The sequence below is a fragment of the Ornithorhynchus anatinus genome, chromosome 3 (assembly GCF_004115215.2).
Source record: "Ornithorhynchus anatinus isolate Pmale09 chromosome 3, mOrnAna1.pri.v4, whole genome shotgun sequence".
Classification (NCBI taxonomy): domain Eukaryota; kingdom Metazoa; phylum Chordata; class Mammalia; order Monotremata; family Ornithorhynchidae; genus Ornithorhynchus; species Ornithorhynchus anatinus.
Window position 1 is genome coordinate 73,403,489 of NC_041730.1, and position 17,936 is coordinate 73,421,424.

The window sequence follows — 17,936 nt, forward strand, 5'->3', positions numbered from 1 at the left end:
GTCATTTTTTAAAAAATGCTTGTTTTCATTTCATAAATCATACAGAGCACTATTAAGGAATTAGGGAACATTCTTCCTGAAACACATGTCTGTCTGGCCATGGCATGGTGTGGGGTTGGAAGAAACAGTTTTCCACTTGCCCATATTGGGCTTGGCACAAGTTGGGTTTTTTGTCACATGAGGTTTTTTGGGAACACAACCCCAATATTAAAATTAAAAAAAAAAACTTGACGGTACCCAGATGGATTGAGGTCTCTCATTTCATGGAGGAGGAGACCAAAACATCAAGGGACTCATTCCAAGCTGCTCATGAGTTTCTCACCCTCAGTGAACTCATTAGGGAAGCAGCATTGCCATTTAATACTGGTGGTTAGGAAGCCCTGTCATGGAAGATTCCTAGGGAAAAATGACTCATCAGTGACCCGGAACCCAAACTCTTTCCTCCACATCTTGAAGCTCTTCCTGGGCTGGGAAAGCTGATGAGGGCAGAGCAAGAATGTTTTCACACTCCGGGAAGAGGGTCTCAAACACCTTTCAAGTCCATGATTAAATTGAGGGTTGGGGAAGGCCCCACATGCCAGCTGCCAGGAGCAATATCTTCAAATAAACAGCCACATGTACTGACTAGAACTCAGCCACGTACTACTCTAGGGCGGAGCCTAAAACCAAGTGAGAAGGATTCCCCGGAAGATTCCTTGATCCAGAACCTGGACCACAGCTCCAGCTAATTCAGCCTCTGTGGACACAGGGTGCCCTGAGAGTACCCTTCATGTCACAATCCTCCCTTCACATATTTCAAGCCACTTACCAGCTCAGGTAGTACGATGACACATCTGACATAGATGCTTCCAGTGTTATCTATGGAAGGGAAAGCCTGACTCTGAAGGACCTGGGTTCTAATCCTGCCTTCTCCGCTTATCTGCTATGTGATCTTGGGGAAGTCACTTAATTTCTCTGTGCCTCAGTTACCTCATCTGTAAAATGGGGATTAAGATTGTGAGCTCCATGTGGAACATGGACTCATTAGCTTACATTTACCCTAGCATTTAGTACTGTGCTTGGCACAGGGTAAGATCTCAACAAATACAATAAATAAAAAAGCAAACAAAAAACCCCCCAACTTTACTGTACATAGTAGTGATAACTGCAGTGAGTGAGATTGACTCTATTTTGTATTATTTGGCCCCGGGAGCAACAAGGCAAAAGTGACTCCATCTTGTATTACTTGACTCAGGGAGCAACAAGGCCAAAGGATGATTTAGAGGAGAAACTGTATTATTTCTTTCAGGAGTTTTGAGAAGAGGAACTGAACTATCTTGCTGGGATCTTAAGGAGGGACTAAACTGCTCTGCTGGAATGGAAAAGAACTGCCGCTGAATGGGGCTATGCACTCTGTTGGATAAACCCAGAGGGAGGGTCGCCTTCCTCTCTGGTTTACCCGGTAATGAGCTAACGAGTGGAAGACAAGAGGCAATCCTGAGCAGCATCCCTTCTGCAATCTCCGGAGAACAGTGAATAAAAGGGAGAAAGAACTGGCCCGATTTGCCCAGCATGGAACCACCTAAGCCATGCATAGAGACACCTATGGCTGCCACGGCCCAGCACCTAAAACTTGAACCAGGATGAACATGAGCTGCAGGCCATCCGACTCCTTAAAACTCCTCCAACATGGGATCATCTTTACCAAGACCTGGAGAAAACCAGGACAACGATGAGCTGCGGGCAGTCTGACTTCTTGAAACTATCATCTTCACCAAGACTTGGGGCAAACCAGTTGGATTGGTAACTACAGGTGTCATGTTGTGTGTGTGTGTGTGTGTTTGTGCATATGCACCTAACCCCTGTTTTAGTTTAAAATAAAGCTTTCCACTGTAACAGTAATGTTTGGTTAACTGTTTTGACATGTCATTTGAGCACCCAAATTAATGAGGGAATCAAATTCCTGGTTAAGGGCTCACAGGTCCAACACCTGATATTGTGAGGAAGCGATCCCTGGGTGGGGGTCATGACAATAATAGTGTACTTACGGTGTACAGAGCACAGTACTAAGCATTAAAAAAGAATACACAGGTGGTAAGTAGATATTGACCCTGTCCCTCGAGGGGTTCATAATCTAATGGTAAATAGATATTATCACTGAAGTATTACTAATGGACTCAGATGACTCCAGAGATCATTTGGGCATCTCAGGGTAGCTCTCCAGCAGAGCATCTATGGTAGCCAGTTCCCCAGCTGCTTCTGCCCACCTGGGCAGAACATTCCTGGGTTGGACACTGCTATCCTGTAGAAGCTCTGCCCCAGAACTCTACCCAGAAAGAGGTACTCCTCAGTGATTGGACATGATGGAGATTCTGTTGTTTTTCCAGGCACAGGTAATTTTTATCCAATGAAGGGGCTGCAATAATAAATTATACAATTGGTACCCAGGTTGTTGCCTAAATAAATGATATATTTAATCAATAGTATTTGTTGAGCACCTATTTTGTACAGAACTCAAATGCCTGGGAGGGAAAGAAAACCAGCCCTTGTTCTCAGTGCGTTTACACTCTTATGTGAAGTCTACTGAGTTGGTTCTAAATTGCCCCTTTCTAAGCCTCTCTCAAGATGAACCTGTTTCTTTTTTGTTCTGTTTTCTCTGCCATTTGTTTCTCATTTCTATTTGAGAAATTGTTTTGCTTTCCTCTGTTGGGTTTCTGTTGGAATTATTTGAATGGTGCCAGACTGGTTCTTAGTGCAATTGCAAAATTTCATCCAGTAATGGGCCTCTGATTGTAACGCAAGCTAGCCCCAACCAACACCTCCTCTTACTATGGGTCTTGAGTTGATTTTCTGCTGGCTCACCCTGATTCTGGGTCCTGAATCTTTTGGGGAAGCAACTGAGGGACTTAGCCAATCAGTCAGTGGTATTTACTGAGTGCTTACTGTGTGCAGAACACTGTACTGAGCACTTAACCATTTGAGAGTCCCTAGTTTCAGAAGTCAGCTCACTGGGAAATGCTGAGGAAGCAGTTGCAGAAAGGTATGTTGTTGGAGAGACCACAAAAGGTAATGATCCCAAATGAAAGAGTTCAAAGGGAATTAGGGAGGGCAATGCTGCAAACAGCAATGACAAAGAGAAAGCAAAGAAGGGAATTTGGAAAGGGAAGTCTGGGCCTGATTCAGTGCTGTGTGTTTTGCACATAGTAAGTGTTCAATAAATATCATTGATTGCTTGGGGAGATTTGCAGTGTTCACATAGCTGCTCTGATGCTTCAGAATCATAGAGTGGGCAGTGGTCCTCTTGTAGTCATCCCAGTCTTTACCCTATTTCCCTCACCCCTTCAGACACTTCCCTTCTGAGTGGCAGCACTTGCTCTGAGACCCTGCAATCAGGTCTTCTGATCTTAACCAAGCCAGGGAAGCTGGTGTTTGATCATTATTGCCTCCACTCTGGCAGTTCTAACTTCCCCATGAAGTTAACTACATTAGCACATCCACCGTCCTGGACAATGCCCCATCAATCTCCATAGCTCTCACCCAAGAGCCAAAAAGAAACACCAAGAAATGAGACAAGGCCCTGAGACAAAGTCAGTGCACCTGCACTGAAGTTTAGTTCAACTTATACAGTTGCTCTGAGATGGACATACTTATGGAATGAGTGGCAACAATACACCCAGATGGCTGCTGCTTGGGAGGGCCGAAAAGAGCGAGATTCAATTCAATTCAATCGGATTTATTGAGCACTTACAGGGTGCAGAGCACTGTGCTAAGCACTTGGGAGAGTACAATACAATAATAAACAGGCACATTCCCTGCCCAAAATGATCTTACAATCTAGAGGGGGAATCAAGGCATCTAGGCATCCTCCACAGTGAAAACAGATGTCTGGAGAACAGCAAGCCTGCCTGAGGTACTGCAAGTCCTTCAGGACTCAGAACAATTAATCAATGGTATTTATTGCGCGCTTACTTTGTGGAAAGCACTAAGCAGAGGGAACAGAGGGAATGTTTTAAGGATTCGATGAAGCCCCAACTCAGACCATGAAGCATTGCCCCCTGAATGTCAGTGACCAGTATAGTAGACAGGACGGCAGACTTCAATCCAAAAAGGAGCCATTCTTTGGGAGCAGAAGCTCTGGAAGACTCATGAGGCTAAGAGAGCGACCATACAGAAAACCAGGCACTGGAATCAGCAAACATATCAATGTAAAGGCCAAGTTTGTTGGGCCCATGGTAATAAGGACTGCCCTTCTTGCATCAGTCTTCTCATCTACCCTTGTGCCATGTTAATTCACCACCACTGGTGTCATCTTTGATTATGAAGGACAATTATAAATATCTCAGGGAAGCCTCTGCAGGCTGCAGTGGTGGCATTTTCCCAGCAGCCGAAGATGCCTTTTACAGTAATTGTGATATCCTGGTTTTAATCATAAGTTAATGTTATCATAACAGTGACCATTGGGATGAGTCTAAGACATTATCCAAACATTATAACTGCTTGTGGAGAGGGGCCAAAAGTTTGGTCGGGCCATATTAATGATGCATCTATTTTAACATAAACACATCTATGAATATATATCTGTCTTTTGTATAGAAGATGAGAGCACTCACAGTGAGATCCAGGAGTGGGGCTGTGAACAAAAATATTGCAAATGGCACTCTATTCCACACTGTGAACTGTTCAGAATTGTCCTTTATTGTGCCATTGCATTTGCAATTTGCAGGAAATTGATCAATCGTATTTATTGAGAGCTTACTGAGTGCAGGGTATCTGTACTAAGTTCTTGGGAGAGCACAATATAACAATAAACCCATTCCCTGCCCATAATGGTTTACAGTAGGGGTACAATATAACACTATAACAGGCAGGTTACTTGCTCACAACAGTAGTCTTACCACTTTAACTTCTGTCTCTTGGTCTACCAATCACCCATCCAGAGGGAGAGAGAAAAACAAATGGAACATTCCTTCCTGATCAAGATCAGGAGTGGAAAATGTGTTCCTTCACCTACCTAAGCAGTAGGGCTTCTCTCTGTTCCTGTGTCTCTCACGGTCGTAGCGGTACCCAGGGTAACAGGTGCATAAGACTCGGCCGAAGTTATCGGTGCACTGTTGTTCGCAAGGGGCCTCGGCACATACGTCGTAGTCTGAAAATGGGAAAAATGTGCACGTGCATCATCAGTTATAGTGATCACAACATTCACGAAGGTGATTCAACAATTGGGATGTACAGCAATCAATCAATGGTATTTATTGAGCGCTTAGTGTATATGGAGCACTGTACTAAGTTCCTGAGAGAGTCTGATACCACAGAGTTAGTATGCTCACAAGGAGCTTACAGTCTACAGCGGGAAACAGGCATTAATCTAAATAAATAAATTATGGATATATACAATAAGTGCTATGGGGCTGAAGGTAGGGTGAATATCAAGTTCTTAAACTTAAACTTAAAACCCTACCATTCTCTCTTAATGGCATCTAATAGTGAAGAACAGCACAGACCTGAAGTAATACTGTTGAGAAGCCCTTCAAAGATAGTGAGCCCTGCAAGGACCAGGGTCTGTGTCTAATTACCTCCTATGTACTCTTTCTGAGTGATTAGTACAGTGCTCTGCACAGAGTCAGTGCTTAATAAACACTATTATTACTACAACTAGTGAGGTCAGTTTTTCAGATTGGAGTCACCAAGCTGACTTGTCTACAGATTGCTCTTGTGCTTGTATCCACTTATGTGGTTTCTCCAGAGGCCTGACTTACTGCCCTGAAGAGCTTCCTCCTCCATTTATATGTATAGTGCCTCAACGGGGGCTTGGAGCTCAAGTAGGTGCTAAAATGTGACATGTTAGGGTCAGGCCCAGGACCTTATTCATTTATTATTTAAAAATGGTATTTGTTAAGTGCTTACTATGTGCCAGGCACTGTAGTAAATGCTGGGGTAGAAACAAGGTAATCAGGTTGGACACAGTCCTTGTCCCTCATGGGGTTCACAGCATTAATCCCCATTTTACAGATGAGGTAACTGAGGCACAGAGAAATGAAGTGACTTGTCCAAGATCACAAAGTAGACAAGTGGCAGAGCCAGGATTAGAACCCAGGCCCTTTAGACTCCCAGGTCTGTGGTCCATCCACTAGACCATACCGCTTCTCACTCACCCCTTCATTCTGTGGCTTCACGGCTGACAGATAACAGCTTTACAGAAAAAGCCATAGACCCAGGCTCCTTCTGAGAAGGATGATCTGAGTAAACTGCTGGCCTATAATAGTCTATAATAATAACAACAATTGTGCTATTTATTAAGTTCTCAGTATGTGTCAGCACTATTCTAAGTGGCTCAGGAAGATGCAGGATGATTGGGTCAGACACAGTCCCTGTCTCACACAGGGCTCACAGTCTAAGTAGGGAGAACAGGTATTTAATCCCCATTTTACAGATGAGGTAAATGAGGCACAGAGAAGTTAGGTATCTTGCTCAAAGTCACACAGCTGGTACAGGGTGGAGCTGGGATTAGAACCCAGGTCTTCTGGCTCCCAAGTCCGTGCTCTTTCCATGAAACCACATTGCTCCTCATGTAGAGGGGGGTGAGCAGGGGCAGTCTGAAAGCTTCAAGGGGCTAGAAATCTGCTCAGTCTACATGACCACATGATCGCCTGGGCCTCAGTCCCTTCAAATGAGATGGAGTGATTGCCAACATTCCCACAAGCATTTCTATTCCTAGAACTTATCACACAGTAAGCATTTAATAAATAAAGGTTTATGGTTATATTGTACTCTCCCCAGTGCTTAGTATAGTGCTTTGCACATAGTAGGTGCCTAATAAATACGATATGAGTGAATGAAATACTGTCACTCCTTCCACTGGTAAATATCAGCCAGCACTGTGCACTCTCAACATCCACAGGCAGGGTCCCAGAAGACAGGCAGGGGGACGAATGGCCCCAGATGGGCAGGTTCCTCTGAAGCAAACGACCCAGAGGGATGAGCAGAGTTCTGCACCCTTTCCCTTTTTGATTACTGGATGAATAAGTGGAAAATGGGGAAAGGGGACTCTGGAACTGACCATTTACTTGTAAAAAGTTCTCTATAATGCTGGTGTTAGTAGTAGAGAAGCAGCGAGGCGCAGTGAATAGAGCATGGACCTGGGAGTCAGATGGTCATGGGTTCTCATCCTGAGTTCGCCACTTGTCAGCTGTGTGACCTTGGGCAAATCACTTCTCTGGGCCTCAGTTACCTCATCTGTAAAATGGGACTTAAGACTGTGAGCCCCATGTGGGACAGGGACTGTGTCCAACCTGATTTGCTTTTATACACCCCTGTGCTTAGTATAGTGTCTGGCACATTGTAAGAGTTTAACAAATACCATAATTGTTATTATTATTTGTAGTAGAGTGCCCACTTGATGCAGTGTACTGTACTGGATGCCAAGGAAGTACAGATTAGGCAAGTGACACATTCCCTGCCCACAAGCATCTTACACTCCAATGGGGGAGACAAACATAAGCCAGAGACTCACTGTACCATACTGCCCTCACTCAACATCTGCAATGACTCTCAAGCCCAGTAATAACACACAGGATTAACCCAGCCCAGTCAGTGGGGACTGGAGAGTAGCTGATTGGCTGGAACTGCCATCCAGGCAAACACCAAGAAGGAGAATAAGTAAAGATTTTAAGTCATAAGTATTAAGGAATATGGAAATTCATTAAGGAATTAATTGGGAGGCAGACTGGCCTAAGGGAAAATGATAAAATGATGGAACTGGGAATCAAGAAGCAGCACGGTTAAATGGAAAGAGCATGGAGTTTAGGAATCAGAGGATCTGGGTTTTAATCCTGGCTCTGCCACTTGTCTGCTTTGTGATCTTGGGCAAGACACTTTACTTCTCTGATTCTCAATTCCCTCATTGTAAAATAAAATATTGTAGTGCAGCTACTCAGCGTGCATATCATCATGTTTTCCCACAGGATTGAGAATGGATGTATGTGCTTAGTACAGTGCGCTGCACACAGTAAGGGCTCAATAAATATGACTTAAAGAATAAGGATTAAATCCTACTCTTTCCTACTTAGGCTGTGAGCCTTGTGTGGGACAGAGACTGTGTCCAATCTTATTATTTTATATCTACCCCAGTACTTAGTACAGTGCTTGGCATACATTAAGCACTTAAGTACCAGAAAGAGTTCTGGGTCCTGGTTCTAGCTCTGCTACTTTTCTGCTAGGTGACTTTGGGCAAATCACTTAACTTTTCTGTGCCTCAGTTTCCTCATTTGTAAAATGGGGATAAAATATCTGCATTTTAGATTGTGAATCCTGTGTGGGATAGGGATTATCTTGTTTCTGCCCTAGCACTTAACACAGTGTTTTACAAATAGTAAATGCTTAGTAAATGTCATTACAACTAAGAGAAGGAGGAAAAAGCACAAGGAGTTTCAGAAAGTAATCAAGGCCTTACATTGCAGAATGAGAGCATTTGGATAGCCACAGAGGAAGAACTTCTTGACTGTCTGGATTATAAAATACCGTTAACAGGCCACAAAGGAATAGTGTGTCATTTTCAGCCATAGAAAGCTAAAATAAGATACCCATTTGTTCTGAATAGCTCAGCACTCACGAGCTGGATGCAAGGGATGAGATCAGATGGCCTTTCAAATATCTTTCCAATTTTATGATTCTGTAAACTTTGGCTATGGAGTTTAGAGATTCTGGGTGGGACAGAGATTGGGTCAGAGGATGGGCCAGGAAGCAATCTGGCTAATGAGCCCCCTAAAATCTGATGTTTCCTTAACCATACTGACTGTTCCAGGCCTCTCCTCGACCTCAATAATTATCCTGAGGTTTAGTTAGATTCAGAGACAACCGGAAGCTCCCTTCACTGTTTAATTTAGCTAAATAATCCAAATTTTTTCTCTGCTTTCTCTGCCAATGAAACTTTAATCATTAACCAGATAAGAAAATCATACTTGTGACTCAGTGTTTTTCTTATGTTCAATTTCTTCATTTCCTTATGTACAAATTGGGAATTTTGGTGGTTGTGCAAATTGAAATTCCAAGGAAGCCCCTTTCTCTGTTGGCACTAGCCATGAGCCACTGTATTAGATATTTTCTGACATCCCTTGCGGGGGGCTCAGGAGAATGGCAGAGTCCATCCCTGGGGAGGGAAGTGGTAGCAGGACAAGAGAATATAGTGGAACCAGACGTAATGCCAAGGAGCAGAGATGGGAATGGGAGCATTAGACTGTAAGCCTGTCAAACGGCAGGGACTGTCTCTATCTGTTGCCGACTTGTTCATTCAAAGCTCTTAGTACAGTGCTCTGCACATAGTAAACGCTCAATAAATACTATTGAATGAATGAATGAGCATGTCCCATGGGGAAAACCAGCTATTTCTAGCATCCTCCTCTACTCGGAAGGCCTGTTACCAAAAGGCAGAAATCACCTCTCTGTTTTAATTCATGACACATTTACCTGTTAACCTATCTACCTGACCTTAACATTTAAGTAGAAAATGGGTTTTTAGCTTCTGAAATGCCAAAATGATTCAACACAACCTTCATTTAGGCACATTATATAGTGTGTGGCCCCAGGCAAATCTGGGGCAGAATAACTGATTTAGTGTCAAAAAATTGTTAATAAATGACCAGAAATGAATTGATTTAAATTTTGAGGTTTTGAAGTTATATTTTGAACTTTAAAATTACATACCTTCTGGAATGCACTGTCCAAGGACAAATTTATAACCTTTGCAGCATTTTTTCCTGGAAAAAATAAAAAATAAAAGATGTGACTTGTAGATGACCTATGGCATTTGAAAAATGGTTATTCTTCCCTAATTGTCACCTAGACATAATTAAAAAGAAACTATTTACTCAAAAGTCTCACTTAATGGGTGGGATTTAATCATGGAAAGAAAAAGAAACCAGTAGGGAATAATAAGATTTTCACAGAAATTACAGGTCAAGGACTTGTTTAATTTATTTTCTAAGATTGCAAAAGGTAAAGCAAATCAAAAATCAAATTAACTAATGTCAATGCCATAAAAGAAAATGGAGACTTTGCAAAAGTCAATTCTTGTTATCCAAGTGGTTAACCCTAAGAAGCATTCTGTTAATTCTTTTCATTTCTTCCCTTCACAGTTTCCCCATCATTCACCAGCCAATTTTACTTGAGAAGTGATTTCTAGATCAGATCATCCATCACTGTAGCACCAGGATTCCTCACTCACTGTGACCATTTAAACTGTCTGGGAATCTCCAAGAGGAGGAGCTTGCTGCTGGTTCACTAACCCCTTGTCTTGTCCACCGTCCTACTGACCTTCCGCTCAACATCTGGACAGGTCATGCAGGGATTATTAAGAAAAAAACATGCTTTACACATTGACTCTGCATACAGTAACTGCTTAATTAATAATAAAAATCATAATCGCCATCATCATCATAATGGTATTTGTTAAGCACTTCCTCTGTGCCAAGCACTGTACTGTGTTGGGGAAAAACAAGAAAATCAGGTTGGACACTTTCTCTGTCCCACATGGAGTTCACAGTCTAAGTAGAGGGAGTAGGGTTTAATCCCCATTTAAAGTTGAGGAAACTGAGGCACAGCAAAGTTAAGCAACTTGCCCAAAGTCATACAGCAGACAAGAGTTGGGGCCGAGATTAGAATCCAGGTCCTCTGACCTCCAGGGACATGCTCTTACCACTAGACCACACTGCTTCCCAATGCAATTGATTGATTGATTAATGGAACCAGAGCAACATGTAAGCTTTTTCCTGGACTTGGAAAGTCAAGGTATCATGGACCCATGAGATGAAGCGAAAGCAGTGTGGTCTAGTGGATAAAGCATGGGCCTGGGAGTCAGAAGGACCTGGGTTCTAATCCTGGCTCTGTCATGTGTCTGCTGTGTGACCCTGGGCAAGTCACTTCACTTCTATGTGCCTCAGTTACCTCATTTGTAAAACAGCGATTGAAGACTCTGAACCCCATGTATCCAACCCAATTTGCTTGTGTCCATCCCAGCATTTAGAACAGTGCCTCACATAGAGTGAGCACTTAACAAATATCACAATCATTATGATTACTATTAGAGAGTAATGAGCCTTGTCCCAAGAAGTTGGAGCTGCTGTCCCAGTCTTTAACTAGATAACTTCCTCTAAGAGATTATACACTGAGAGAACCAGATTCACTGTTTTTACATCTTCCTTTAGTCGACGAAACAAGAAAAACATCCGGGTGTTAACCCTAGAAATGGAGGATGCAGAAGGCCACAGCAGGGTCTCTTAGACTATCTCAGGGTAGCCTCTGTTGCCAAGTGCAAATAGTGTAGCCTTGGCCTTTTGGAGACCTGAGTTGTGCATAGCCTGAGACAATCTATGCAAAGGAAACAAGCACTGATGTGATTCCCCTCAAATCCTCTTAAGCCCCACCTGCATTAGTGCCAAAGGAGAAGGAAAATTCTCCCAAGACAACACAGTTCCAGCTCTGCCACCATGACTTTGACCATTTTAATTTATTTTCATTTCCGTCTCCCTCTCTAGTCTGTAAGATCCTTGACAATAGGGATTGTGACTACAGACACTATAATATTGTATTCTCCCAAGCACTTAGTACAGTGCTCTGCACACAGTAAGTGCTCAATAAATATTACTGCTTGACTGATTTATCATTTTCCAACAGAGTTCTGAGGCTCTCACCATCAGAGGTCTTTGACTCTAGGGAAAAATCTAAATTTTTCACCATTGGCTCTTCTTTCTCATTCTCCTAAAAAACTACTTGCATTTGGAAAATCAGTGGCCCCAAATGGCCTCATCCTTGATGCATCTTCGAACTTCTTCCTTTCAATTTCTTTCTCCTGAAGATAAAACCCCTGGCAATGTCTGCAGGACTAACAAGCATCAGTGTTTGGATAACACAGCAAAGATTTCTCTCTGGTCATCTCAAACTGCATTCAGCATAATTCATATTACACATAATCTTGGAGACTGTATAAAATGTGCAGCCAGAGTTTATTTTTCCACAGTTGGGAATAATACATTGTTTATTTTAAACTGTCATTTGCAATTGACGGTTGTTTTACATGCAAGATAATGATAAATTGTGATGAGCCGTGGGTCATTTTGGAGATGAATTTGTGTCATTAACCACAATCCCTTGATCGCTGTGCTTGGGTCATTTGGGCAATTAAAATGAATCAACATTGAGAATATTAATTTTTAAACCACATATCAAACACATTCCAAGGCAATCATAAAAGCCATATCTTCTATCAGAATGCCACCACATTCTGAAACTTATTCAACTACTCCATTTTAATCTAATTTAATAGGAAAATGGTAGGTTATTTCTGGTTATGTCAGGTTGATAACCCCAAATCCTTTGAATGTTTGGAAAGGACAGCAGCCTCTGAAACATAAGTGCTTCCATCACAGAGGAGTAGACGGTGGGCTTGTACCCATTAATATGCACTTTTAACATGCTATCAAACATCTTGAAGGCCCATGCCTTAGATATACTATTCTAACTAGAAACAGGAAAATAGAACCATATGCTTAAATGTGATTTAGACTTGAGAATCAGAAACATATGTTCTTCCCCTACACCCTGCTTACCCTTGAAGCAAACCACACAAGACATTTCAGACCATTTTTTTCTTCCTTCTGTCCCATTTTTAGGATCTCACAGTGACAACATTCATAATATTTAAGAAGATTATTAATTATACCTACGCTCTTTGCTGGTGCTGGAAGCTCATGGCCATTCATATCATGGAAAGCAAAGGACAGCATTGAGCTTTGTTTTTGCTGAGATGGTGACACTTGCTTTTTAACAATTTCTTGGTTGGGAAATGAAAACACCAGTCAATGATGGCTAATGGAAAATGTAAAGCTTCTGACCAAAAGGCCAGGCTTGAGCACAACCTTGGGAACATTTTCTAATAGACTTTGGAAGTGGATGAAACAGGTTTTTCTCTATTTCTTCAGCTTATTAAACATGGCTAAATGAAATTCTAGTCTTCTTCAGAGAAAAAAGTACCTGCAAAATTTGGGCCCTTTGAAAGATAAACACTTTAGAGATGGAAGATTCAGGTCTTACATCGTTCTGGACTGAGTGAGAATGCTTCCTGGAGGAGGTGGGCTACCAAGAGGGCTTTGAAGTTGGGGAGGCCCCATGTCTAGTGTTTCAATGTTGGTTTTTGCTAACCGCTTATTGTATTAAATGCTGGGGTGGATTCAAGCAATTTGAGGTGGACATAGTCCTTGTCCCACGTGGGGCTCATAGTCTCAATCCCCATTTAACAGATTAAGTAACTGAAGCACAGAGAAGTGAAGAGACTTGCCCAAGGTCACACAGCAAAGAGGCAGAGCTGGGATTAGAACCCAGAGCTGGGATTAGGCCCATACTCTATCCACTACCCACTATACCATGGTGCATCTACAAAGGGTGAATGAGCTCCAACAGGGTGAGGAGGGAGAGGGAACTCCAACATGGTGGGGAAGGGTGTGTGAACAAGAATGAGAGGCAGGAGAGAAGAAGATATGGTCATGGATTGGATGATTCTAGAATGCGTCTCTTCCCTCTCCTCAAATGTTTTCTATATCTCCCCTTGCCCCCCGGCCAGTGCAATGCAGTGTGGGATTCACACAGACCCATTGATACCTCTGCTGTAGCTGAATCTCAACCTTTCCTGGCAACACTCTGGACAGTCCTTGCCCCCTTGGGGTTCCCATACCTCTAGATGAATGGTATCCTGAGAGTTAGTTATTGGTTTGGCCATGGGGAGAGAAGGAGGACAGCAGTACTGTGCCCTAGCCTGCATCCTGCTGCCTCCATCAGAAGGGAGAAGGATGGAGAAAGTCCATTCCACCCTTTTTTAAAAGGTATTTGTTGTGACTGTAAGCCCGTCAAACGGCAGGGACTGTCTCTATCTGTTGCCGACTTGTTCATTCCAAGCGCTTAGTACAATGCTCTGCACATAGTAAGCGCTCAATAAATACTATTGAATAAATACTATTGAATATTAAGCACTGACATAGATACAAGCTAATCAGGTTGGACATAGTCCCTGTCGGACATGGGGATCACGGTCTTAATCCCCATTTTACAGATAATGGAACTGAGGCACAGAGAAATGAAGTGACTTGTCCAAGGTCACAGATCAGACGAGTGGCTGAGCTGGGATTAGAACCCAGGCCCTTCTTACTACTAGGCCCATGCTCTATCCACTAGGTCATAAACCAAAAGAAAAAAATTCATATCAGGTAAAATTAGCACAATAAAAGAAGCAACTATTCTTCATTCTGCTGCCCAGGTTATCTTTCTACAGAAACGCTCTGGCCATGTCACTCTCCTCCTCAAAAACCTTCAGTGGCTGCCTATCAACTTTCGCATGAAACAAAAACTCCTCACTCTTGGCTTCAAAGCTCTCCATCACCTGGCCCCCTCCTACCTCACATCCCTTCTCTCCTTCTACAGCCCACCCGTACACTCTGCTCCTCTGCTGCTACCCTCCTCCTGGTGCCTTGTCACTTGTCCCACTGTCGACCCCTGGCCCACGTTCTACCACTGACCTGGAATGCCCTCCCTCCTCACATCTGCCAAACTAACTCTCTTCTCCTCTTCAAAGCCCTACTGAGAGCTCTCCTCCTCCAGGAGGCCTTCCCAGACTGAGCCCTACCTTTCCCTCTGCCCCTCCTCCCCTCCTCATTCCCCCTACTCCCTCCCTCTGCTCTTCCCCATTCCCCTCCCCACAGCACTTGTACATATTTGTATATATTATCACTATTTATTTTATTAATGATGTGTATATATCTTTGATTCTATTTATCTTGATGGTATTGATGCCTACTTGTTTTGTTTTGTTGTCTGTCTGCCCCGTTTAGACTGTGAGCCGGTTGTTGGGCAGGTATTGTCTCTATCTGTTGCCAAATTGTACATTCCAAGTGCTTAGTACAGTGCTCTACACATAGTAAGCGCTAAATAAATAGGATTGAATGAATGAAGCAACCGAGATCCAAAGCAGGAGGAGGATATTAGAAAATGACTTGGGGGCTACAGTGCCCACAAGAGTATGAGACTGCAATAGTCAGATCAACTCTTCTCTTACCCGGGGGGGTGGGGAGTGAGCTCTCAAAAAGACAGATGGTAATAGTGTGAGCTATGTCTCCATTGGCTGAGAGAAGGCATTTCATGCGGCAGCAAATGTGCCCAGCCTGGGCCTGGGTCAGGTCCAGGGATCCAAAGCCAGTCACACTGGACCGAACATCATTTCGGTCTAGGTCAGGAGGGCGAGGCAGTCCAGTCCCTCTGGCTTCCACAGTGAACAGGCAGTCCAGTCCCTCTGGCTTCCACAGTGAATTTCAATCTAGCTAGGCTGCAGTTCAGCATCTAGGGAAAACCTTTATATGGGACTGCTGAGACTACAACTCCCAGCATCCTTGGGAACAAATGCACAATTGCGGGAGTGCCCCCAAGGACTGATTTTGGGGTACCTCCAAGCTCAAGTCTGGCCTTGGACCTTGGGGAATGGAGCCAATAGTGGGCTGAGCCCCAGATTTTCAGCACTTGGTGGTAGGGCCTTCATGGATCTTCAGGTAAGGGAGCATGATCCATAGACAGAGGAGAAGTGAGAGAACAGACCCACCGGGAGTCTCCAGATAGTGCTTTCTCTGGCTCCCCTATGTCCCTTAGGAGATGGAAAGTGGAGGGAGAACACCTCCTCTAGCTGATACTAAGTGTTCTCTACACCTCCTTCCCTCACTAATCCTCCTAAAACCACCCAGCATTAGTGTTGAAACAGATTAATAGGGGAGTGCTTCTGAGAGAAGCAGTGTGGCCTAGTGGAAAGAGCATACTCCTGGGAGTCAGAAGGCCTGGGTTATAATCCCAACTCTGCCATTTCCTACTGTGTGACTTTGGGCAACTCACTTACCTTCTCTGGTGTTCAATTTCCTCATCTGTAAAATAGGGATTCAATACTTGATCTCCCTCTTACATAGGCTGAGATCCCCATGTGGGACAGGGTGTGATCTGATTAACTTATATCTACGTTAGCATTTAGTAAGCTGTTAGGCACAGAGTAAGCACTTAACAACTACCACAGTTATTTATTACTGCTGAGTCAGTCATATTTATTGAGCGCTTACTATGTGCAGAGCACAGTACTTAGTGCAGAGCAGAGTACAATATAACAACATAACAGACACATTCCCTGCCCACAGTGAGATTACAGAGGCAGTCCTCTGTGGGACGGGGACTGTGTCCACTCTGTTATTTTTATTTAGCACAGTTCTTTGCCCATAGAAAGTGCTTAATTGAGACCAGAACAAACACCAATACATATGATAAGAGTTTTGCATGGCTACCTCCATTTCTTGCCACCCACGACACACTCAGAGTACTGCAGAAGATAATATCTTGGCCTGGTTGAATTTTTTTATTTTTCCAAAGAAAAATGTATATCTCCTTTTGTCCTCAACAACCTTGTGAGGTGGGAGGGGCGGGTATTATTGTCCCCATTTAACAGTTGAAGGAACTGAGGGTTAAGGAGGTTAAGTGACTTGTCTGAGGTCACAGAGTAGGTCAACAGCAGGTCAGGAATCCAGGTCCTCTGACTCCCGGATGCATGTTTTTTCCACTAGACGACGATGGGGCCATTTCTTTTTCTCTGACGGATCTGGGATGAGGGGATCCTTTTCCCTTTCAGTCTGGGAGATGAAGTCCTCCTCTGAGGAAGGAGGAGGGAGGAGTTGGGCTCAGAAGCTTTGACAGCACTGGGATTTATTAATAAAGAGTCTGGCCTTCAAGAACTCATTGGCAATCCTTCTACAATGTTTACAATCCTCCCATCATTAGCATTATTAGAGCAGAGTGTCCAGGCTGGGGCCACTTACTGATCTTTGGGGAAACTAGAGTGTTCAGAAAAAGCAACAGAGGAGCTGGAAAGCAGTATTTGCGAGGAAGGTTAAAGGATCTGGACTGATTGGGTCTGGAAGAAGGCTGAAGGGTGACACACTGTCTTCGACTAGGCGACATCTTATTTTAAGGAGGGTGGTAACCAGCTGGTCTCTATCACCAGAGGCTGGAACAAAGGCGAAACAAGTGTCAACTTCAACCAGAGGGGTGATTTCTGTTCGATATTCAGAACCTCTGATAAAAAGGATTGCCAAATACCTAAACAGACTTCCAGGGGAGATTGAGGGATTTCCTTCACTGGATAGCTTTAAGAACGGGATAGGCATATCTCCATTCTGGACTGGTTGAAAGCAAGCAAGGACATTAATATTTCCCCCAGCACAATGACTGAATTTGTGTATTTCATCAAGTGTGGGAAATCTGGTTGTTACTGCCCCATCTCCAGGCAGTGGCTTCCAGCTCTGGGACTAAGCTACACCATGCTATATTATTCTTTAATATTTTTAAAAGTAGACTAATCACACTTATCCAGATTCTGGATTTTGAGTTGAAAAATGTAATATTAGTGTCTTTTTCAGCAATTCTGTTTCTTCACTTAAAGTGGCATTGAAATCTCAAAGGAGCCATAAATGTGAAATTGATTTGAGTCCAGACTGTTATATTGCACTGTTCATTTACAGCAGCAAAGGCGTAACAACAACAGTATTAACATCAACCACAGAACAGAACTGTTAATCACTGATATTTAAAATCTGAATGCAGACTTCTTGTTGGGGGGGAGGGGAAGAGAAGGAGGGAAAGCTGGTTTTAACAATAGCCAGATTCCATTATCCAGCTACTGGGCTAACTGAGGATTCAAAGACAGCCCTGATCTGCTGCTTGAATTTGATTCCACAGTAGATATTTGGAGATGTGGGCTGAAGTCCCTTTGTTTTAAACAGTATGTGTTAAGTGCTTACTAGGTGCCAAACACTGTTCTAAGTGCTGGGGTAGATACAAGTGAATTAGGCTGGACACAGTCCTTGTCCCTCATGGAGCTTAAATTCTGAATAGGA

The 17,936-nt window shown here is 43.3% G+C and overlaps 1 protein-coding gene across 1 annotated transcript in view; it reads right to left on the reverse strand.

Moving 5' to 3' along the window:
* Positions 1-17,936, reverse strand: part of CCBE1 (collagen and calcium binding EGF domains 1) — a 244,365-nt gene that overhangs the window by 28,819 nt on the left and 197,610 nt on the right. The window contains exons 3-4 of the mRNA XM_029059038.1: positions 9,679-9,731; positions 4,991-5,125 (exon numbers count right to left, since the gene is read on the reverse strand). Of these exons, the coding sequence (XP_028914871.1) occupies positions 4,991-5,125; positions 9,679-9,731 (188 nt within the window). The remainder of the gene's footprint in view (positions 1-4,990; positions 5,126-9,678; positions 9,732-17,936) is intronic.